Source organism: Toxotes jaculatrix, chromosome 1 (genome assembly GCF_017976425.1).
Source record: "Toxotes jaculatrix isolate fToxJac2 chromosome 1, fToxJac2.pri, whole genome shotgun sequence".
Classification (NCBI taxonomy): Eukaryota; Metazoa; Chordata; class Actinopteri; family Toxotidae; genus Toxotes; species Toxotes jaculatrix.
In genome coordinates, this window is record NC_054394.1 from 22,486,081 (window position 1) to 22,510,338 (window position 24,258).

General features: G+C 41.4%; 3 protein-coding genes across 5 annotated transcripts; 2 read left to right on the top strand and 1 right to left on the bottom strand.

Moving 5' to 3' along the window:
- Nucleotides 1–637: 637 nt before the first annotated feature.
- On the bottom strand, nucleotides 638–10,491 carry tmco3 (transmembrane and coiled-coil domains 3). Of its 3 annotated transcripts, XM_041059554.1 has the most exons (16): nucleotides 9,878–10,491; nucleotides 9,027–9,112; nucleotides 8,705–8,838; nucleotides 7,602–7,913; nucleotides 6,933–7,100; nucleotides 6,050–6,229; nucleotides 5,642–5,842; nucleotides 5,353–5,481; nucleotides 5,154–5,246; nucleotides 4,427–4,613; nucleotides 3,719–3,836; nucleotides 3,425–3,620; nucleotides 3,144–3,294; nucleotides 2,964–3,043; nucleotides 2,714–2,863; nucleotides 639–2,252 (listed from the first exon to the last, which is right to left on the bottom strand). In XM_041059554.1, exons 4-16 carry the CDS (start codon nucleotides 7,857–7,859, stop codon nucleotides 2,139–2,141), a joined length of 2,025 nt encoding a protein of 674 aa, XP_040915488.1. In that variant the 5' UTR covers nucleotides 7,860–7,913; nucleotides 8,705–8,838; nucleotides 9,027–9,112; nucleotides 9,878–10,491; the 3' UTR covers nucleotides 639–2,138. The 3 variants fall into 3 exon arrangements, with proteins under 3 accessions (XP_040915648.1, XP_040915568.1, XP_040915488.1); XM_041059714.1 differs by lacking the exon at nucleotides 9,027–9,112 and having other exon boundaries at nucleotides 638–2,252; nucleotides 7,602–8,835; XM_041059634.1 differs by lacking the exon at nucleotides 9,027–9,112 and having other exon boundaries at nucleotides 638–2,252; nucleotides 7,602–8,838.
- Nucleotides 10,492–10,960: 469 nt separating this feature from the next.
- dcun1d2b (DCN1, defective in cullin neddylation 1, domain containing 2b) lies at nucleotides 10,961–16,799 on the top strand. Its single transcript, XM_041059828.1, is given in 8 exon segments — nucleotides 10,961–10,991; nucleotides 10,994–11,016; nucleotides 12,141–12,357; nucleotides 12,450–12,618; nucleotides 12,870–13,000; nucleotides 13,156–13,238; nucleotides 13,566–13,662; nucleotides 14,334–16,799. Coding segments are annotated over 8 exon segments (831 nt in total). The 3' UTR covers nucleotides 14,414–16,799.
- Nucleotides 16,800–17,877: 1,078 nt separating this feature from the next.
- Nucleotides 17,878–22,109, top strand: adprhl1 (ADP-ribosylhydrolase like 1). Its single transcript, XM_041038398.1, has 7 exons — nucleotides 17,878–18,349; nucleotides 19,669–19,833; nucleotides 19,942–20,067; nucleotides 20,265–20,405; nucleotides 20,630–20,757; nucleotides 20,865–20,997; nucleotides 21,100–22,109. The coding sequence occupies exons 1-7, from the start codon at nucleotides 18,136–18,138 to the stop codon at nucleotides 21,267–21,269; spliced, it is 1,077 nt and encodes a 358-aa protein (XP_040894332.1). The 5' UTR covers nucleotides 17,878–18,135; the 3' UTR covers nucleotides 21,270–22,109.
- Nucleotides 22,110–24,258: the final 2,149 nt, after the last annotated feature.

The window sequence follows — 24,258 nt, forward strand, 5'->3', positions numbered from 1 at the left end:
AAACTGGATGGAGATGACTATAAATATGGAAAGTAAAGGAGTGAGTTCATGTGATTATTGAACACATTCGACAGAAAAACCTGAAACTTGTCAGAAAGATTGACTGTGAATGAGCTAAGAGGAAGATGCTGATCAGAAACAGGAAACTGGACGATGACACATTTCACCAGAAATCAATGAAAACATACACACACATACACACATACACACACGTAGGTCTGTCTTGTCCATGGCTGATCATTATAGCATCATTAGAAGGGTTTCCTCGACTTGGAAGTCCTGGAAACCAGACGCTGTTTCCTTGAAAAAGATTACTGGTGTGGATGATGCAAAAACTAATATTTGATCACATGGATTCACCCACATGAACCTGTTCATTCATTGGCTTCTCATTTGGTTTCAGTGCAGAGGGTATGAAGAGGGAAGATAAATGCAAATTCCTGCAAAAGCCCCAAAATACCTTGGCTTCAGAAACTAGATGTGTTTTTGTGCTGTGACAAAGCATGCAGATGATGTCTGTTGATTTTTATAATGCAGCTAATCTCCTTAGCTAGACAATTAATTCTCATTTCCCCAGAGAAAGTACTGCATTCCAAGAACAGAGCAAATGTAACAACACGTAAATACTTATTTGTTGTCTTATTTTTAATAAATAAATGAATGACTTCAACAGTTTAAAAAAATACATGAACATTCTGATGAAAACAGCATTTCTTTGTGCCTGCGAGCGTCAGTCATGGTCAACAAGACACACGTAAACTCAAATAACCTACTTCAGGAAAATATTTGAAAAGAATATTAAACTTTAGACATACAGCAACATGTGGATGTGTTGCACACACCTACAATGCACATTATGAATCAAAAAATATTTACAGCATGAGATGCCACACTGTCTCTCATAGTTAGATTACACTCCTAAAAAGTCTTTCTCTTGGTGCAGAGAAGTGTCGCACAGGCACATAAGTTTGACATTCAGTGGTAACTAGTGCAGGATTTCTCTTTAAATGTAAGTGAGTAAATTCTAATGATTACATTAAATTGTTTTTGTCAGCTGCTTCCTAATATTGTACTTCATTACCTACATTCCTTAGTTTTCTACTGATGTGTAATTTACCATTGTTTTCCACAAGAAACGGGAGATTTGCAAGGAGAATTTTTGTAGTTTTTAGGTAACACTAGAATGTGTTATCACACCTAGATACACAGTAGTATAGTGATCAGAATAAACTACATGTAACATCTATTAAATACAGTAGATAAAGTTTGCACTTCAGTCAGAGGCAAAATTTGCAGTTTATAATAAAAGTCAGACGCAGTGATGTAATGGAAAGATGGAGGCCTTTTTAAATTATATAAAAGTGCTTTCCTATTAAAAAAAATATAAGAAAAATATGAACTCACACATTAAAAGTAAAACAGCATATGGACTTGAGCTGAAGCCTCAGATTTGGTCCATGTGATTGCTACAAGGAAAAAGGCTAACTAAAGGCTTAAGTTCAAAGTGCAGACATGAATGAGCATCAATGGAAAACAACAACAGAGTTCGTGAGGAGGGATTTTTTTTTCTGTTTCTCTTTTTGGTGCATGCACACTTTAAAGAGAATATATCAGAGTTGGAAGGAGATCCAGTCTTTTGTGCTTCTCCACAGAACTGTAAAGTAGGTGTGCATCCTGTCAAGGAGTTTTTTTTTTAAATTCAAGTCACAGATGTTGTCCAGCCTATGAGATTGTTTACTGCAGAGAGAAGGGGTTCAGTAACATTAACTAAAACTATTTTAGTATGTGTTATCAACTAAGACCTTATACAGTAAAGGTTATCTACTGTATATGTAACACTGCTCCAGGTCCATGCCAGGAGAAAATGTCCTTTATAACAATCTGATGGAGGCATTTGTCAAGAATCTCAAATCAGAGTGTAGCTGATGATGACTTCCTCCGAAACTGATTCTGTTAAATCAAGAAGAAGAAGAGGCGGGACATTTGCTCCCACAGGCCATGTCATATTGCAATGTGCGTTAACATGAGAGAGTTTCTGAAAGGACAAATAAGATTTAACTTCTGCTCCTTGTGATGCTGCTGCCGGCCGTGTAAGAGTTACTGTACGTGGGAACCTTTTGGCCCTGAAGCTGGTCTGGTCATGGGACTGTTTTGTGCTCGACCCGGGGAACCCATCTGTGTGTGGTAACTCTCCACAGCACTGGAGCCAGCAGCAAACTGAGAGTGGTGACACTGAGAACCAGCAGGTACACCTGAGCAGAGAGAGAAACATAAAAAATGAAGACGAAGAGGATGTAGTTATTGTTTTTTTTCTAATTTCTCATTTTCCTCTTCGGGAGATCACCATGTGGAATTTTTTACCTACAGAACTCAAAATTGATCATTTTAGGGATTGACATTGCAAATCAGCTGAGCGTATACATGTAGTGCTACGTGGCATCGATTTATGCTACTGGATTTACTTGTCCATGTGCACACATGTCCACACATCTAAACATTAAAATAATCCTTACAGTTGTTTAATCAAGCCAAAATGGCAAAGACTCTCTGGTGTGTGCCTCTCAAATGTGTAGATTTGTCGTTTTTGTGTCCTTTATATATAGATTGTTAGTAGGACAATACATACATATCTATATCTATATCTATACATATATACATAAAAGTGGACTGGGCAAAATAACTGTCAACACTTGTATTACAAGTCATCACTGACCTCTCTGGAGATGATGCCAGCTCGACGCGCACGGCTGCCCAGGACGAAGGAGAATTCGCTGACCTGCGCCAGGCCAGCTGAGACGATCCACCGTATGTGCCGAGAGCCTGGTGGCAAGATCACTGACAGCACCAATACGGCCATGACAAACTAGAAGGAAATGAGGAGTAAAGTGGAGAGAGGAGGGATTGAGAGTGTGTCAAAATTTAACTAGTGAAGGGAAAGAGCAAAAGTGAGAAAAGTGCGGCACCTTCATAATGACGAGTGTGAGCGTTAGCACCAGCAGGATGGTGAGTTCATACAGCACAAACGTTGGGAACACGTGGAGACCTGCAGCATCACAAAAACACACACGATGAGCTGTAAATGGTACAAAAGTGTAACGTGACAACAAAGCTGAGATCTGAAAATGGTCACATTTGGATCTGACCAATGGAGGCAAAGAAGATGATGGCGAGGAAATCTCTGATTGGCTCGATGCATCCCATGACTTCTGCGGTGACCATGTGACCCTGTGTGGACAGCAAAGCTCCAGCCAGGAAACAGCCCAGCTCCATAGAGACATCCAGAAACTCTGTTACCTAAAAACGCCGTCAGGAAGAGAAAAATCAACATGAACAGCTTCTTCACTGGAGGTTAAACGTTTGCTAAGCTTGGTGGAGAAATATCAAACATTTGTAAAAGGAATTCAATCTAATTAAAAGAGCATACTGTCAGCATGAAAAAGACAAAAGCTGCCATCCCCAGCACCAGGATCTCCTTGTTGCCTTTGCTCTCAGCATGCAGCTTCTTGTAATATGGGCCAATCAGGAATGATTTGAGTAACAAACACAGCAGCAGCACAGCAGCCAGAGACGCCAGGACCTGGGCCAGGAGATACAGCACACGGAGACTTCCAAACAGGAAGCTGTGGTGCACAGAGGGAACAACAGATTCACAAAGCTGTATGTGTGTGAGGGGCATGCGGGAGAGGACACATCCAGGAAAAAAAAAGGGTTAACTGGCCTGTCCAAGTCTCCACTCTGTGCCTGGATCAGAGTCGGCATGACAGCAACGAAGAGGCCAAGCTGAACATCTTGCATAACTAACATCCCAAGAAGAACGCTGCTGTAGTCCAGGTCACCTGTCTCACACACACACACACACACACACACAGTCATGTTACTTACCGACCACTGAGTTACCAAAAACAACTGGTAATTAGTCTGAACAGAGGCACAGCAGTCATTGGATTTTCTTCAAATTCTCCCTCATTAAAAAAAAAAACACCTTGGATTAGCTGGAAGTCACAGTGTGGTATTGCTACTTTTGCTTACATAAACCCTGCAAATACTTTTAATCAAGTCAGTGAAGAGTATTTTGTTTCGTTTATTTGCCTTGCAACATATAAACAATCCTATCTCCATAGTCATACACTACAAGAGGTAAGTAAGGAAAAATGTTGTTGTATTTTGGGTGTGCTGAATCTTTACACGGCTGAGAGCTATTTTCGCAGAACCTGAAATAATAAGAGATACAACTAGTACGAGAGAAAGTAAAGAACAACACAGGCTGACGAGGCTCCAATACTGTATATACCCTCATGTCAGAATTTCAACCTGGGTTTCTCAGTGTTTGTTGTTTACATTTATACCATTCAAGAATGACTGTGTTCCAGCACTTTTGATTGGTAGTGTAAGTTCTTAGCGTACGCAGACAGACACACCAGCATACCTTCCTTATCCCCCCTGCTTCCTCCTGCTAGGAAGCGGGACACCAGTGGAGTGCTGGACAGGGAGAGGCAAGTAGAAATGAAGACAGTCTGGGTGGGTCGAATGCGCAAGACTTGTCCCCACAACAAACCGGCCCCCACCATCAGCAGACTCAGGTAGCACGAACCCTGAACTGATGTCTTCCATACCTACACACACATACATACATACAGTTATTAACACACTTTATGGAAGCAAGCAGCTATATATTTACTAATATCTAGGGAAAGTAACTTCACAAAATGTTAGCAGTGGCAGAAGAAGAAAGAGGTGATAGAAAGCGGGAAAGAGGTGACAGAAAGCAGGAATAGAAATTAAGTCCTGTCATGTCAACTGAAGTCGGCAAGTTTCAAATACAAATGCAAGTTAAATGTCAAACAATCAACCTTCTTAAACCACAAAAAGTTGAAATTTAAATCAAAATTCAGTTTACCTTTCTTTTTAAATTGAACTTTATTTTAAATTGTTTTTCTTATGGGTATACTCATAGAAATAACCATAATGTGAGAATTAGGATTATTCAGCACAGGTTTTAAAAACACTGATTCAGAGTGAATGTTAAGTCTGTAGTTGAGCACAACTGTAAAAGAAAAACAAAATAGACATTTCATACAGTCCCAGTGTTACAGTGATTTGGAATGGATATTATTGTACAGTTTTAATCCTAAATTCAAATATGTCTTGCTTACCTTTCGAAGGCGCTCTGGTGAGAACTCCAACCCCACCACAAAGAGAGTGAAGAACACACCCAACTCACCGAGAGTCTCCACCTGGACCATAGACTGGAACACACAGAGACAGGCACTATCAAAAAAGTAAATTAAAACTGGTGCTGTCTTTTCAGTCAGATCTGACTTGGTGACGATGCCCTTTCTTGCTCGCACACACCTTGATGCTGTTGAGGCCAGAAGGACCAAGCAGGACCCCACAGATGATGTATCCAAACATTGGAGGCAGGCCGACCAGAGTGCAAATCCAGCCGCAAGGTAGGGACAACATCACCACCGACACCAAGTCCTGCACATTCACATAGCAATTAAAAACCGGGGAAGGTTCAGTGGTATTGAACAACTGGAATCTGCCCTACATTAATCATTATTATCACTGAAAGCATCAAATCAAATGAATACAGAGTTTCGCCTTCCTGTCTAGCCTGGATAAAACAGGTTTAACTGACCTTGATGAAGTGATGGTCCGCTCTCGGCATTGTGGAGTCTCGTGGTTTAGTCAGAACATACTGGTTGTTCTGCGAGTCAATGAGCATGCTCAGTCCCAGGTCATCCTCCACTTCCTTCTGCCTGGATTTGTTCTTCCTCTTCCCTCCGTTCTCCTCATCTTCCTCCACTCTCAACACTGCCTCTACATTCACTCCTTTCATCTACACAACAAACCAGAGCATGGAAAGAGGCTATTTGATGCTTTGTTGATCAAGTGTGTGTACCTGCAATCATATTGCTTTTGATATGTGATGCATAAAGGCTGAGCTTCTAAAAATGCACGCAGAGAATCAGCTACTCAGCCTCCTGTTGATTCAATTTCCAAATGTTATCTTATTCAAAGTCTGCGAATGCTGTTGTTTACTGACCTGTTTGTTGTTGTCAAAGGCGTGCTCCTCGATCTCCTCCTCTAATCGGTCTGCTGCCTTTCTCACGTCCTCCAGGATTTCATCCAGCATGGACAGAGTCTTGTTCTGGGCTAAGGCGCTCTTAACAGCTTCCTGCTGGTGCTTCTCGGCAGCCACCAGCTCCACGTACTCCTGCTCCTCCTGAAGGGTGAGAACAACGCCCAACAGACAAGCGTGTTAATGTTAAACAGAGATGAATACACTTAGTTGACAAACCCAGGAAAAACACAAAAAGTACACTCTTAAGACATAAAGACATAAATTATATATGATATTACTCTGCCTTAGATGACAGTTGGGCTGGGCTATCAATATCATAATATTTGCCTCATATATATGACAATTTGACAAATGGCTTCAAAAATCACACTCACTCACATTGATTTTGATAGTTTTAATTAGTTTGCTCAAAATCATTAGTTTGAACAACAAAATTTTGCAGAATGATACCATGATACAGTCACATCTATAACTGAAACAATTATTCAGTTATTTGATTTGATTGTCAGATCATGTGTCACCGTGGATATTTTCCACATTTTTTTTTTACATTTTATAGACTATAAAATGATCAATTAACCTAAAAAATAATTAAATTGATTTATGAATAATGAAAGTAATTGTTAGTCGAAGCCCTAATCATGCTGTCACAAAAAAATGACACTCAAAAATAATACTGAATTATCACCTCGTGGAATCACCATGGATAACATACTTATAGGAAAGTTACTCTTCATATCAGAAACACCAGTCTTACTTCTCTTAGACTGACTGCATACAGTACGTGTCAGTCCTGCTCTCTGATGAAGTATACATGAAACACTGCTGACCACCCTGCCCTCACCTTTATGGCTGCCTCCCTGAGAGCCTCCAGCCTCTGTCTGCTGCTCTCCTTCATGTTGACCACATCTCTGTAATCTCCCTGCAGCGCCCTCTGCAGGCCGTGCACTGCCTGGAACACCAGGTGTTCGCTCTCATTCAGCTCCTTCTGGAAGACCTCCAGAGTGTGAACCTGAACACAGATGGAGAGACACCAGTCAGTCATTTAGCTGTAAAGTATCTGTATATGGTCTTTATTCTGAAACACATGATGAGAGCACTTTACATGTCTTCATCAGTAATGTAACATGATCATTTGGACAAAATAGATCCAGATGACACAGGTTAAAAAAAGGAAAAATAGTAATTTTAGTTTATTTTTTAAGCAACTGATTAATGCATGATGAAGATAATTGTCAGCAAAGCTCTAATCTAACCAGGTCATCTGCTTTGTGTATGTGAAAACTGAACTGTAAATATGAAATATGAACCTGTGTTGCAGTTGAGTTTTTGTGCTGACAGGAATGTGTCAACATTCAGACAAAGACTCCACCCTGAAGAGTTTCAGACCTTATGTGTCACACACCGTGTACTGTATGAGGCTTTAAAATACATATGGTCACTGACACATGACAAACTTCTGCTCCAAACAAATGGCCTTTGCTCCATCTGCTATTTATTCTCAGTCTGGTACCTGGAAGTGCCTCTCAGGTTCTGAAAGGGCCCGGTCTCTTCCAACAGCATCTGCAGCGACCGCCAGCTTCTTCACAACCACATTCTTCTGACGCAGGAGACCCACCAGCCGCTTGCAGTTGCTGGACACCCAGCTATGGCCCTGTGTGGCCCCCTTGCTCCTATAAAGCTTGATGGCATGCTGGGCCACCTGGTCCTTCTGCAGCACAGCAAGTGCCGACACCAGGCCAAGGCACAGCAGCCAACACACAGCCTGCATCCAAACCTCTACTTCTGTCTTCACCAGTGTGAAGACTGTTTAAGAGAAAGAGACCTTAGCGTGGAAAAAGAAAGAGCAACAATGAATCAGAAACATATCAGTGAGCCGCACTGTTGCACTGGGTGAGTTGATATGTTCTAATGCCTTAAAAATCCACTAGCTCACCAAATCCGCAGCTGAAAATAGTCCCCAACAAATACACCACTTACTCATGTTTGAGCAATATTTGCAAAAATTATGGGATTATGTGAAAGAATGTATATATCTGTGACATGTTTTTTTAGGATTTACATCTTGAGAATGAACAGGCATGGGACTGAGAGCCACAGACTGGCTGAGGAAGTGTTAGTGAATAAAGATGAACTAACCTCTGTTGGTTTTGGTCTTTTCATGGGATTTGTTCACAGTAACAGCATGGGCAGTGACAGTATTTGTCCTAAAATTTTCATCTCCATATGATAATGTCTTTTTATGTGGGCCACAATTTGCCTTTGCTTCCTTGTGCTATCTTCAGGCAGGGTGTGGTTACAGTAAAACAGCTTAAACAACAGCTGTGTATACGCACCTGAAGCCTGTCCCACACACTGCTGTAATTGGCTAATAGCACCTTGTAGATCTGTGTTAAGTGCGCTTGACTTGACTGAGCATGTCACATGTACAAATTCTTGTAGTACCTGCTATTCTGCTTGCAACTAATGTGATGCAGCATTTGTATCTATGCTTGGAATTCAAATGTCAGTACCCCCTCCTCTATCCTGATATCATGTGCTTGCTTATGCGTTGATCTTTGACTCCACCAGCATAATGACCGAATGCATTCAACTGACACCCAAGCTGGACCACACCTTTGTGAGCATGAGTCAAGCTGAGCGATGTTAACTTTCCAAAATCCTCCTCAGTCCTTCTTCCAACGACTGGACTGCAGCCACTCTGCTACTGTTGCTAGAAATCAATAGCACTACTGTTCAGTGCTTGGCTGCTGAAAAGCACAAGCACACACAGAAACACACACAGAAATGAGCACAGTTCCTTCAATTTAAAGGGTAATTAAATGAGATAAAAACATATTTAAACCTTTTAGATTAGAGGGCAGACATAAACTAAATAACAAAAACTCTACATGCAGTTTAAACATTTCTCATTATATTTCCTTTCTTTTCTTGTCACCTTTAACAGACTGCTCTATGGTCACAGGACTGCTGTACAAGCACAAACAGCTGCACCAGTGGCAGAGGAAGTATTCAAGCCATTTCCTAGAGAGTAAAAGTAAGAACACCACACTTTAAAACTATTCTAATAAAAGCAAAGGTTAGTTGATCAAAAGAAAATTACTCAGCAACTATTCTGATCATTTATTAGCTGTTTAAGTCTTTTTTTGGCAAACATGTCCAACACCTACTGTTTCTACCTTCTCAAATGTGAGGATTTAATGATTTTCTTTATAACGCATCATAGTAAAATGATTATAGCTGGTTTCTGGACCGTTGTTCAGTCAAAAGAACAATTTTTTTTTACTATTTTCTGGCATTTTATAGACTTGATGATTAATTGAAAAAATAATAGGCCCATCAATCAATTAATTGCTGGTGGTGGGCCTAGTAAAAAAGTATAATATTTCTCTCAGAAATGTAGTGGAGTAGAAGCATAAAGTGGCATTAAATGATAATTAATAGTACAGTACAGTGAAGTACAGTCCTTGGGCAAATTTACTGTTCTGCACTAAGGCTTTGACTGGTTGTCACTTTTGGTTACCTAAAACCTGAAGGTTGTATGGACTTATTTAAGTTCTAAATACAAACCCCATAGACAACAAACATGTAAATGCAATATAAACCAGAAACAAACTACAATGAAAATCAAAGAAATCAATGACAGCCAAGAGTCACACCACACAACGCTGGACACACACCCCAGACACACCAGGAAATGACTCGCTGGTCAGAATCCCAAACACCGAATACTCAAGTCTTTTCACTAGTCATACCAATGCAAACAGAAAAATAAAAGGCTGCAACTACCTGAGAAATATGTGCACTGAACTGGCTCTTCACTCCACTCCACGACTGAAGGAGAGGCAGAAGAAGACGGGAACAATCATGTTGTTGTGCCGCAGCAGCAGCAACACCACCAACACCCCTCCTCCCCTGCCACATAGCTGAAGTCGATGCAGGCGTTCACCGGTTCACTTGGCGACTAACTTCGTGTTTACCCTGATCTCCGGCCGTCGTTAACATTATCCGTGCTAGCAAAGGGGAGGCTAACGCTACCGCGCCCAGGTAAGCACGACTGCTGTTGATGAAAGCTCCAACTGAAGTTCAGTGTGTGTGTGTGTGTGTGTGTGTGTGTACAAAGTTCAGTCTCTTTTCTCTCATGGAGCAGAAAGCGAAGCGAAGTTAGTCCTCAAATTCCTAGCTGTCACACATACAAACAACACACTCTCCCACACACACACACACTGCCAAGATAACACAACGATACAGCTAACACAACTTTGCTAACGTTAGCAAAGAAAGATTCAGCTGCTGAGTGCGTTCACAGTTCCTCATCGAGACGTGTCCTAAGGAAAGGTTAGCATAAACCGCCTGTTGTTTTGTTTTTCTGCATATAATCGCTTCGATGCAATTTAGGTCCATCTTCAGATGACTTCCTAAACATGTTTATCAGATTTGATATGGGAGTTGTAGTTTTCAGATGTTGTGTTTTTCTGCACGACTGTGTCAAGTGCATTTAAACTGTGACCGCTGAACTCAGGTAAATTTTACTTTAACACATCCAACAGCAGTTTAACATTATATGGCTTCTTTTAAATGACAACAGTGTAATTTAAAGTAGTTCAACACCGAGTTTTCTTTCTCCAAACCTATACTTAGCGTGTGTTTCTGCAAAATAAGTTATACTGGACTCTTTTAACGTAAACAGGTATCAGTAAGAGAAATGTTAATTGATAAGAATGGAAGAATTTTTTAAGAAAAAGATGTCTACTAATGCTGAAAGCTGTTAAGCGAAGTACAACTTCGATTTGGGGCCTGTGAGAGTGCAGTGTCACAGAACTACAATTCCCATGAATACAGCGCCCTTACGGTAGCGCATTCTTTTCGCGCATGCGCACCGGGGGTAATTGGATCTCAACTTGGGCAAAACAGCGGGTGATAAAATGGTAGGTAAGATTAAAAATGAGAAACCGGGACAGTCCTTTAGCCCCACTAAACAAGTCTGAAAACCGATAACGGCTGTCATTTAACGTTGTGGGGACACACCGATATAGGGATCAGAGTGTCCTCAGCCAAGTGTCGCATTGTCAGGGTGATGTTTGTCGGGACTGTGAGGGAGATGGAAGGTCAGTTGTTGGTATTTTGAGAGACCCGGACACTTGCAGCACGTACCTTTCCCTTTTTGGTAGCTCGCCTATGCTGCTGCCCCGGGTCAGGAGAGAGCCTGCAGGATCAAACGCCCCCCCTTCCCAGGAAAACTGGGTCGCCAAACACTGGCCCGTCACCGTTATTGCTCTTTGAACATCGGGTGGGTCAGGTTTGCAGCTCTGCAAAGACGTTCAATCCTCCCGATGACCGTCTAGATTACATTAACACGACGAGGTATTTTTGTGAACTAACGGAACCTTGTGGAAGTGACAGTGTTTTCGTTTCCCTTAATGCACTTCTACTAATACATTTGCTGTTACAGGCATGGTATGAGTTTAGTACACAGATCTTATAGTCATGGCATGAATAATCCACATCCAGCTATTTAGACGCACGGATTAATTACAGGAACTACTTTGCAACCAGGAGAATTCAATGGGAGTTAAATCCTTGCACTCTCATTCAAAAGTTCAAAACGTTTAGGTTGTTTGTGTAAATGCTGACCAGCCTCAGCTGCACATGCATGTCTCTGCATCCCATTTACCCAAGGCTTGATTACCAACCAGGCAAAGCTGGCATTTGACCTGCTGCCACAGAACCTGAAGGGTTCTTGAAGACCCCATGGTTATCTGTGATGAGTTTGCATATTTGTTTGGCAACGTGCACCACTAAAATAAACCAAAAAGTTATTTAAAAAACCCCAAAACAAAACATGCACGCTCATGCAGTTTTAAATTTTTGTGAGGCTCTGTCTTTTATAGTGACCCAGTGTCAACATCTATACTAGACACTTGTTTTTTTGGTCAAAATGGGTTGGGGGAATGTGTGTGTGACAGAGGACTTAATAGGGGCCTACAGATTGTTTTTGCCCTGACATGTTACTCCAGCCCTGTATTTACCTCCGTGCCTTTTTTCTTTTCAGCACAAGTTGAAGTCATCACAGAAGGACAAGGTTCGGCAGTTCATGTCCTTCACGCAAGCCGGGGAGAGGACAGCCGTGTACTGCCTGATGCAGAATGACTGGAAACTAGAAGTCGCCACAGACAACTACTTCCAAAACCCAGACCTCTACTACAAAGAATCCATGAAAACCTCAGTGGATCGCAAGAAGCTGGAGCAGCTCTACAACAGATACAAAGGCAAGTGTTTCAAAACTAATGTTAATATCAGCACAGTCTGCTTTTTCTTGTCTGTTACACTCAGGCATCATTTTGCTCACGCTTCTTTGCAGACCCCCAGGATGAGAACAAGATAGGCATTGATGGGATCCAGCAGTTCTGTGATGACCTGACCCTGGACCCAGCAAGCATGAGCATACTTGTGGTGGCGTGGAAGTTCAGGGCGGCCACACAGTGCGAGTTCAGCAGGAAAGAGTTCCTGGATGGCATGGCTGAGCTGGGGTGAGCAACACTGATACTGAAATCTACAATAATCAGAGATGCTACTGCATTCTTAAAATCACACTAATGATCATCAATTTTTTGTTAAATGTGGATCCTACAAAAATTTCAAATGTGTCACATACAAACTTACATGATCATAAATTTCAGATTTTTTTGGGTCATTTTCTACGTGCAGTTCACTACGACTCACGATAGCAGGATTTTGGAAGACTGATTTGTTGTCTGTCTGTCCTAAATGTCTCCTCAAGCTGTGACAGTCCTGAAAAACTTAAGGCGATCCTTCCCAGACTAGAGCAGGAGTTGAAAGACACAGGAAAGTTCAAAGACTTCTACCAGTTTACCTTCAATTTTGCTAAGAACCCCGGCCAGAAAGGTTTAGGTAAGCTGTTGAACTGAACATGCAGGATAGACTTTTGTTTTTTACAGAAATTTCACCAAAAAATACCTTGCTGTTTTTAAAAGGTTCAGCTGTATTTAAACCAAAATGCAAATACAAAATATCTGATCTTAAAAATTCTTTGCCTTCTTCCCTAGACCTAGAAATGGCTGTGGCTTACTGGAATCTAGTTCTCACAGGTCGCTTCAAGTTCTTGGATCTTTGGAACCGGTTCCTGCTGGTGAGTGTGGAAATATTTCTTACATCTGCAGTGAGGTTTGTGTGTGTGTGTTAGTATGATATTTGAAATCTATAAATAGATTTCCATGACATTTTAAAAATGTTTTGTCCATGTTTATTTGTGTGTGTGTGTGTGTGAAGGATCAAAAATATTAGAAAAACCTTTTCGTGCAATCCCTGCATAAACTTTATCCCCAAAAATGACCACAGAGTTTAAGCAACAACTTGCTGATATCGTCAGCAAATTACAATTAAATGTTATAATAACTCTCCTAAAGGTTGCATGTACTATAATGTTACACTTTTCTTGTTACTGTGCTGCATTCAGGAGCATCACAAGCGGTCAATTCCCAAGGACACATGGAACCTCCTCCTGGACTTTGGCAATATGATTGCAGACGACATGTCAAACTATGACGAGGAAGGTGAGTCTTATTATAGGCTTCATGATAAAGACAGTCAGTGATGAAAGCAAATCAGCGGTCACATAAAATGCAAACTGTGGCAAATGTAATGTAAATACCTGACGATTCTCTTATTCAAAGTACAGTACTATAACTTGTATGAAGATGATCTATAATATGTTGAATTGATATCAAATTCAGTCAGACAACATACAAGCTGCCCTAACTTCTTGGTGGACGTTGTTGGTGCTGTATGCAGCTTGTGAGGAAGTCTACAAACAGCACCAACAACATCCACCAAGGAGGTAGGTCAGAATATTTGGAAGGTAGGTAGGAATAATTGCACATGATTCACCTAGAAAGATGCTAGAACTGATCATCAATCACAGACGATGTAGTAAAATACAGTGCTTCTTGTTTTAAAGAGTTTCCTCATTGACACTGGAGATGGTAGTTTGAATTTGTACATAAACATGAGAGTTTTGCCTCGTCTCTGCATAGTGGAGAAGCTGAAAGCTGCCTCACAAACTGTACAAAGGAGCAAGATTTCATTCTGTTTTGAAATTTGTTCTGTTATCGTATACTATGAGGATGAGGGGTCTTGGCATGTGGACACCACTTTGATGAATTAAGTCATTGTATTAGATTACATTTCAATGTAATTGATATCATGTTATTTCCCCTCTCCTCAGGGGCGTGGCCTGTCCTCATAGATGACTTTGTGGAGTTTGCTCGGCCAATTGTGACAGGGAGTAAACGCAGCACAACATAGTGTTTGTTCCAGGTTCATGCAGTGGATGGAGTTTATGTTTTCTTCCAATTTTTTTTTTCTTGAATGAGAATTTTTATACAAATGAGCCAAAAAGAGACTACTTCTCAATAAGCCTGTCTGCAGCTTGTCGTTAAGATTGTTCTTCCAACTGCATAAGATGCCTTCATTGGGGAGTGACCTGGAAAACCAGTTCAGAGAGGAAAGCTGGAGGGAAATCAGCAGGAGAGAGAGATGATGTTTTTCTTTTTGTTGTTGTTCGCTGGCAAGGACAGACTTTGTGATTGCAATATGGAAACAATGGGTACCCTAAAACTCGTCACTCTTGGGCAAATCACCAATGGGTGTGGCTTCGAACTGCTGCTGTGGACTTGGCTCACTAACCTGCACCCTTGGCACAGTGAGGAGGGACAGTAAAGAGTGAGCTTTCAGCACATGCAGAGGATTAAGTTATAGATGCAGTAGGATGTGGCCTCCTAACCTTGTCAGTTGAGAATGGAACCGTGTGTTAAAATCTGCATGTTTTTGTCAGCTAGTGTGAAGCAGTGCCATGGATGCCGAGGAGGAAAAAAAAAGTTATCTACATTATTTTCACTGAGATTGCGAATGTGTAGCTCTCTTACAATCACACTGAGAGTGGAGAAAAAAGCGTGCTTGCTCGTTATTGTGTGTTTGTATGAGTGTGAGTGTGTGTGTTTTGAGGGGGGGTGAAACATATTGCCTCTTTTACAATACAATGCTAAATATTTTCATTTTGTTTTATTAATATAAGAAGTTAAGAAATTATTCACCTTGACTGAGCAACAGTGGAAAAAGTTCAGATCCACATTTTGTATCCCGAAGGAGAGGTGGACAGAGCAGCATGCTTTTCGAGCTCAGCACCAGCAGCATCGCTATTGTTACAGTTGTAAAATACTGTGCTCATAGAAAGCAAAATAGAAGAACAACAATGTATATCTGAGAAAACAGGTAATTACATTTAATGTCATGCTTAGAACATAAGAAGCATTTACAGTAGGATCCTCATTTTTAAAGAGCTGTCGCGTTACATTTGTTAGTTTGAGTTTTGCAGTGTGTAAACTGCTGTACACAAAGAGAAACTGACTGGCACATTGACTGTTTTCTATTATCCAGGTGATGCTGACTTGCCAACTCTACAAACTGCACTGATTTACACTTTTTATGTTTTGGGATTTTTTTTTTTAATATTAGGCAGCACCATATACAGCTACAGAGCTACTGAGTTTATGTGACACTAGATTTCACTTACACTCTATAGACGTTTTGAAATGAACATCTACATCCCAGCCAAGAGTATTTTAACTGTTTGTTTACATTGCTTGAGGTTTTAGTCTGTTGCTTTTCATGTATTTGCAACTGTAGGGCAACAATGGCATGTTAAAGTACCATAGAACTACTACAGAGAAAAACATGTCGCACGTACTTGTGCTGCCATCTATGGGCGACTGTGCAGTATAGTATTTCTCAGTCTACTATAGTCCAGTGCTACATCATAGCTAGATGTAGCTTGTGGTCGCAAGTAAATGAGAACACCTGATCAAATCCAGCTGTGATGTGGTCAGGAGACTTGAGTTTTAGCCATGCTTTCTGTCCTAAACAGCGATGAACTACGCTGATCTTGTTCTCCCAATTGTTGTCACCATGATAAAACCTTTGCCATGTGAAATGAGGATGGATCATTTCCCTCTCAACAGCAAACTACAGGGGAAACACTTACCTTTCATTAGGAATGAATAGGTTGACAAACTTATTCTTAATTCTTAATTTCTCATATTTATGTAAACATAAACTATGGTGGTGTTCATGAATGTAGACTTTGAGAAGTTGAGGCAAATCAGAATGGAAGTTCATTATGATTTCTGTCCCAGAGTGAATGCAGATGAATGGCTTCATCAGAAATCAGCTTCATGATGACTGTAAAACAATCAGTGCAGGAGCTGGTAAATGTGTCACGTTGTTCATCTTTGTAGCTAGAAAAGGTAGATGTGTGTTGGTTCAATGAAATATACGAACTGTCAGTACTGTTAATTGTTTTGTGCAAACCTGTCATGGTCAGGACAGTGAGATGGTGTGAAAGCTTTTCCACGTCAGTTGTTGTTGACTTTACGATTTGACGGCATCTGTGGTTCAGAGGCAAGAATGCGTGGCATCTTTCAGTATTCAGTATGCTAATATGGTACATTTGAGGCGTTTTTATTTGTCAAATGTGTGTTCAACTGTTTCTAGTCATGCCGATCATTCATCAAAACAGTATTATTTTTGCCGGCAGGAAAACAGGTATTTTACAGAATATTATGTTTCATCACAGAAGCGTACCATACATTGTTTTCTTTAAGGAGGTTGTCAATAAAGCATGTTGTTTTTAAAATTCTTGTAAAAGGTGTATGTCTGTTTACCAAGTACAGCAGTTAGTTCTGACAACAAATGTTTTTTTTTTTTTTGTTTTTTTTTGTCGGAAACAAATTTACCTGCCAGTTGGTTTAAGAAATTGAAGCAGCTGTGTTTTTCTGAAATCAGAATCCTAACATTTTTCTGAAATCAGTATGAATCACAACATGGCAAATGTGTGTGGGTAAAATATACAACTTGATCTTCAGTGCAATGACCTGTGTTGTGTGTTTCATCAAACAAAAGTGTGGAACAAAAAACGAAAAAAAAAAGCAATCTCTATATTCCTGCAGAGAACCACTGCCGTTCAGTGTGTGTGTTTGAGAGTGTATGCAAAATGTCAGCTTGGTAACAGTTGTCTCTTATCAGGTTGCATTCCTGCTGCATATCATCATCATTATTGGCTCTTCTTGTTACTGTTCCTGAGTATGTTTAGGGCTAGATTCACCAACCGATAAATAGGCAAGTGAAAGGTGAATACAGGAATAACTGAGTTTTGTAATTAGCATGACTTGATAGGGATGGGGTAAGACTGTGGCAGTGGGTGAAGATGGGGCGGGGGGGTACTCTGGGATACAGCGCACATAACTGGAGAGTAGATTGGCTGATGTCAGTGCAGGAGATGATTCATAAAAAAGTTTAAAATAGTGAGGTAAGGATTAGAAAGGCTCATGGGGCTTGGGGTATCAGTTGGGATGATGCTCCATTCTTACCCTTCTCCCATGGGGTGGGTGGGATGTCAACAAGGTCCAGCACCAGCTGTCAAGCTTGCACTTCAGCCCAGCAGCACATTAGCATCTCTTCCAGTGTGTCCAGCCCCCATTACCCCTCCACGTCCACGCATTCAGCTTTTAGCCGTCGAGGGCCATGGGGATTGCCTTTTTAGGAGACACCTGATCACAGCTGAACTCACCGCCGCCCAACACAAAGAAGCTGTGACTGATAACGTGATGCTTTTGTGTGTGCATGCGTGTCCGCCCTTGGTACTGAGAGAGGATGTTTGTGTGTGAGGTGGGAAACTAGAAGAGAGCTCTGAGGGTGGGAAGGTAGCAGAGCTATTATGTAGAAGAAACAGGGGTCTGTGGTAGTTCCACATCAAGTAGAAATCTTACCAAAGTTCTGAGAGCTGGAGAGTCTTATTGTTGACTGAGGCTGAAGTTCTTCAGGATGTTTTGGGGCAAGGGAGTTTGTACTGTTTTCTGTGAGTCTGTTGAGGTCGTGACGAAGACCCACAACTAAAAAGGAGTTCAGATTGGCACTTGGTTTGTCTGTGAGATATCTAAATCCCAGGACAGAGAAGAAAATATTGCTATATCATGGAGAAATTCAAGGCAGCCATGGTTCTGGGTGCTGTTGGTGATGCTTTGGGCTACAGAAAGGGACGCTGGGAAGGCTGCACCTCAGGCAAGAAGATCCAGGAGGAACTGGCCTCTCTCGGGGGACTGGGAGCCCTGAAACTGGACCCCGATAACTGGCCCCTGAGTGATGCAACGCTGATGCACATAACCACAGCAGAAGCACTTATAACAGGTACGTTTACGATTGATGTCACGAAGAATGTCAAAGAGGATTTATTATTCTCTAAGAGGCAGATTAGAGAGTGGAAATCACAGGGAAACTACAAACTAAATTGCTTCTTTCTCCTATTTTAAAATGTTTAATTTCAAATAAAAACTTCTTAATCTCCACTTTAATTCTATTCAATATCTGATAAACACAACCCAATATGTCCCTAAAATATAGACACAGACTTTTAATCTTTCCACATTTAGAAGGACCAGAATAGCTTCTACTGTACAGTCAGTGGAAGCTGCTAATCACTTACTGGCAGACTAAACCTGAATGACAAAACCCGCTGACATACAATAATCCATCTTTGCAACAGGACATCAAAGACAAAATCTTAGTAGAAACCTTACTATGAATGCCCTCAACCAAATGCCATCTCATGCCATCAAGAGTTGCCAGGAGTTTCCAGGACAGAAGGGTCTAAAATAGACCACTTTGGACAAGCTGATCCTGAGCTCCCCTTTACTAAACAATGGCAGGTCAGACTCCTCCATAATCTGCTGGTATCATGTTTGGCTGCAGATGTGGCTCAAAGCCAATGACAGTGGTCAAGAGAAATGGTGATGACATCTTTTGAGATTAGGAGGCCCTATTTAGCCACAATGCAGCATGCCTGCGCACACACACACCGGCCAGACAAAAAACATATGGAGTGGAATGAATGTTGTTAATGTAAATGTCAGTGTGATGGCTCTGTCAATCTTCTTACCAGCACACAGAATCACAGTACAGAATTACAGTCTGTTCAAAGGCATTTCTAGTTCAATTATTAGTCAATGAAAGGGCTCATTTGATGTACAATACATCCTCACCTGAAGCAAGACAAATAAAAACTTAAATTAGAAACACAATAATTATTTTTCTCAACTTCCTTTTTACGTCCATTCATTGATGACGGCAGGCCTACCCTCCCTCGCCCTCTGCACAACAGAATCTGAACCACAGTCCAGTTAAGAGGATGAAAGTCCCTGTCTTTCATCAAAGTCCTAGACCACTAAATTAGGTGATGCTTCTTTGTCATCACGGCCTCTCTCTCTCTCTCACACACATACAGCACACACATAAACAAATTCTAGCAGGATGGTTGCAGGCTCTGCTTGTGGATCCCAGTTGACCTCATGGTGTGTAGAAGTGACTCCACTCGCTCCACAGGCATGCTGGTCCTAATCTGTGGTGTGGCAGGCTGAGGCTAAACTTAGCCCACCACAGCACCACTCATCTCGACTTGCATGCCAATCATGAATGGTGCTCAGTCACTGTATGTGTGTATGTGTGTGCAGATTATTGGTGTCTGGAGGACTTATACCGGGAACTGGTGCGTCTCTATGTTGAAGCCATGGTGTCTCTTCAGGGAAGAGCTCCTGATCCTGCCACAGTGGAAGGCTGTGTTCACCTCAAACCTCACAACTTCCTGCTCGCCTGGCATACACCCTTCAATGAAAAAGGTCATTTAAGATTTTAGAATTTTATTTTTTTTATAATTTTACGAGTCCAGCTTAACTGGAGTATGTAAAAATCTGAGTCTGGATTTGTGCACATATGTTTATGTCCAGGGTCTGGGTTCGGGGCAGCTGCCAAGGCCATGTGTGTGGGTATGAGATACTGGCAGCCTGAGAGACTAGACAACCTGGTGGAGGTCAGCATTGAGATTGGCAGAATGACACACAACCACCCCACAGGTGACAATGTTGATGGTTTCTAACCTATCCTACACAAATCTAACATCTGCAGGCTGATTATTGTGCTGCTGATAAACTGTTCAGTGTCTCTACTTGCATTTTACCTGCAAGAACATTGATTTAAAACTGAGTAAATTGGTGAGTTTGTGATGTCAGTGGACAGAACCGGCATTGTGACTTGTGGTGTCACTCCTCAGGCTTCCTCGGCTCCCTGACAACGGCACTGTTCGCATCCTATGCGATCCAAGGGAAACCTCTTGTGACTTGGGGCCGCGAGCTCATGAAGATCATCCCTCGGGCTGAGGATTACTGCAGGAAGACCATACGACACATGGCAGGTTAGACTGTTTCTGTTTGTGTTAGTGGACAAGAGCAAGTGAAGCTCTTATTTAAAAAATGTATTATTTATTTATTTAAAAATATAACTCAAAGAGTAATGTCAATAAGCGTTTATTTGTACATACAGTGTAGTAATTTTCAGTTCGGTATGTGTGTACATGTCTTAGTGAGGATGACTATCAGCTGATGCCAGTAATGTGTGTGATTGTTCATTCTTATGCAGAATACCAGGAAAACTGGTTCTATTTTGAGGCCAAATGGCAGTTTTACCTAGAAGAGAGAGAGATAGAGAAGGAAGGAGAGAACAAACCTGTGTTTGCTGATCGCTATGATGCTGAGGAGACAGACAAGGTAAGTCCTGCCTCTCTGACTCAAAACAAACAACATACAAAGGTAAGCTTCCCTCCAGATTTTCATTTCAACAATGCACTTCTGTTATTCTGTTACTGTCCATTCAGATGTATAAACGTTGGAGCTCAGAAGGCCGTGCAGGCCGCAGAGGTCACGATGCCCCCATGATAGCCTACGATGCCCTTTTGGCTGCAGGGAGTGACTGGACTGAACTGTGTAAACGCGCCATGTTCCATGGAGGTGAGAACTACAGCATTCTGCATCTGCAGGATGTTTTTAAAACACAAATTTAACACATGCTATGCTCATTGCTCTCTTCTGTGAAAACACTCTGTTGTGTAGGTGAGAGTGAAGCCACAGGCCTGATTGCAGGTTGTCTCTATGGCCTCATGCATGGTCTGAGCCAGGTTCCCCAAGGCCTATACCAGGATTTGGACAAAAGAGAACACCTGGAGGAGCTGGGAGAGGCACTGTACAAGGCAGCATCTGCAGAGAAATGCATTGACAAGTAATCCTGATCTTCACTGGCCTGAACTCTACTGGCTATCAGCGGAACTGCACATGACTCTAAAACTGCTTCTCTCTGCCCCACACTACCCTCTAGCCCTCCTTGGTAGTATATCAGTAGTCTTAAGTGGCATCCTGTCCGCTCCTCACCTATCTTGCCCTCTCCTTGATTTTGCTGTCCACTGCTGTCCACAGATCTGACACAAATGCTTTCAGCTATATCATCTGCCTGGTACTACATCTTGAATCAGTTTATGGTAGGGGATACGACACAGTATGACTTTAAGGCCAATTGAATGTTACAATGACTTGTCTCTCTTGAATTTAAATGACAGAACTGTGGGGAAAAGAAAACTTTTTATAACATTTAGTTGACTAAGAGTTGTATGTTAGTTAACAGCCACAAGATAATTTCCTTCTCTGAGCTTTTGCTTCTCTAAAGCTAACCTGTATTAACATTAAGCACAAGGTTATGTTGTATCATGGAGTATTTAGTCAAAATCTGCACAAAAGTTTGTGCAAACATTGTCTACTGTGGGTTTTGACAAAGCCTTATTGATGGCTCAGCATACCTGAAATCCAGCTTTTATCTAAAAACATTAACTGAATCTAAGGCACCTGATGAATGAACAGTTTTCAGTCTAGAGTCAGCCTATCTATCTATCTTTAGCCTCATTAGTGCATGTGAGATGTGGCTGAAATTATGAAATAATTTTAACTTTTATGCATAACAGTATTGAGTTGTAGAACAGTAATTATGTTTTCTTATACTATTTATTACTATTTACACTGTGATGCTACAGGTACAGTGTACTATTTTGTGAAAGCACCATTACTTGGTGAATATTAATATGACATGACAATTAAATGGACTCAGATATATATCATGCATGACGTGCCTGTCTCTTTATCTTAACTGCATCATTTATTTTGATGAATAGCTTCTTAATTTTCTACCAGATTTCTTCTTCTTGTTGCACAACTGTCCTCTACAGTCCCCTGAACTAATCACCTATAACAAGTTCACACTGCTAGAACACCTCTTCAAGTCTGAACATCTTATCTTCTCTACTGTGCTTTGCCACAGGGCTGAGATGAGTACTGCTATATCCAGTTCAAGTAGAAGTACTGTGTATTATGTATAAAAAAAATCATTTTTTTAGAGTAAGTGAAGTTTTATATGGTCACTGTGAAAGACCAAATTTACTATGCTCCAAAAACCGATCCCCATCCAGTTCAGTGATGCTCATTTCTCAGAGACTGACTTACATGGGCTAAAAAAGATTTAAAGCCAATATCAAAAGAATATTCCCCCATTAATGCTGTAACAGTTATCCCCAAATTCTTCATTCTGTTCATGATGGTGCTACCGGTTTCAGAAAAAAAAACTTGGCTATACACAGCTACAGGGATTAAGTTTTGCATGTGCTCTATTCTCTGTAGACCAGATTCATGGAACACCTGCATCAGCCCTGATGCCAGCATGTTGAGGAAGCTGGTTAGAGATCGCAACTGCCGTCCAGTGCTCCGAGGGATTCTTGAGAGCCTCCTGCATTACCTAACACACAATCTTCACAAGTCATCCACCGGAAACAGAAACCTGGAGAAGCCAGGGTCTAGCACTGGTGCAGAAAGAAACACAAGAAACAAAGTTTGTCCTGATCAGATAACTGAGACTTCAATGAAGAAGACTCAACCTCAGACAAGCTGCTCTCAACTCCCTGAAGGGCATCAACTGACACAGGGAAAAACTACTGAGACCAGTTCCAAGATCCTTGAAAAATGCTGGTCAGATCCACAAAAAGACAGATTGCCAAGCAGGTGTGAAGGAGATCAAAGAGCAGGAGACTTACTACCCCGCCGACTAAGCACATTCCAGCTCCTTCAGTCTAAATTCATGAGGTCCACACCCAAACCTCCCATCACCCACCAGAGGGAGGTAGGAACTCTGTCCTCCAGCAGAGGAGCGGCAGGTAAGGTGAACCACAGCCAAGACAGCGAGCATGACATGCATAAGAGAGACCGAGCTAAAAGAGAACCAGGACTGAAGAGAGGAGGCAGTGTGAAGGATATGGTGGCCAAGTTTGCCATGGCTGAGCAGAAAGAAAGGGGTCTGAATATGCTGAAGAAACAGCCAATCAAACCAAAACTCATTGGAAAAGGGATCGTCTTATCTTCCTTGATGGAGAGGTTTGAAACCATGGCCACTGTATACAAGGGGAGTGACTTGAAAGGTTCTCGTGAAAGGTCCTCTGAAGGAGTCAAGGTGACAAGTAGTATAAAAGAAAAAGTAGCTCGTCATGAAAGAGGGCAACAACAGGTGGCAGACAAAACCGTCCACAAACAAAACCAACACAAGCTAATGAAAAGTAAATCTGTTGGACAGCAGATGAAAAGATATCAAATTATAAATGTTCAAGAACAAAGACCAGAGCAGGCAGTAGATGTTTTAACAAAACTAAACTCAAACCTTGAAGAAAATAATAATTTGAAAGCAGAGCGAACTGGGCAAAGTGTGGACCAGCCTTCAGATCAAAAGGCTGAAAGTCTGTGTTCGTTAAAACGTATGAATAGTCAAGCTAATGATAACAATGTTAATGGTTGTAGGTCAGGGGAATATGGTGAAATTTATCCCACAGTTGATGAACCTCAGAGTATCACCAACAAGTTAAAGTATGGCTGTCTAGAGCTGCTCTGTCTAACTTCTGTCAGAGAATGGTCACCACCAGAACCGTACAGGCTTTTTCCACAGGTGAAGGCCCCATTGCACTGCCATGTGGCAACCATCATGACCTGCCCTGCTGTGTGGTCCACATGTGTAAGTTCCTCTCCTAAACAACATCTGCAAAAAAATAAACCCAAGACTTCAGAAAAGATGCCAAATTTTAAGAAAGACGGTTCTCATGGAGCTCCACAATATTCTCACATCGAGTCAACCGCAGGTAAACACTCCACTATAGTAAGTGCAGACACTGTAAAACCCAAAATGGAGGA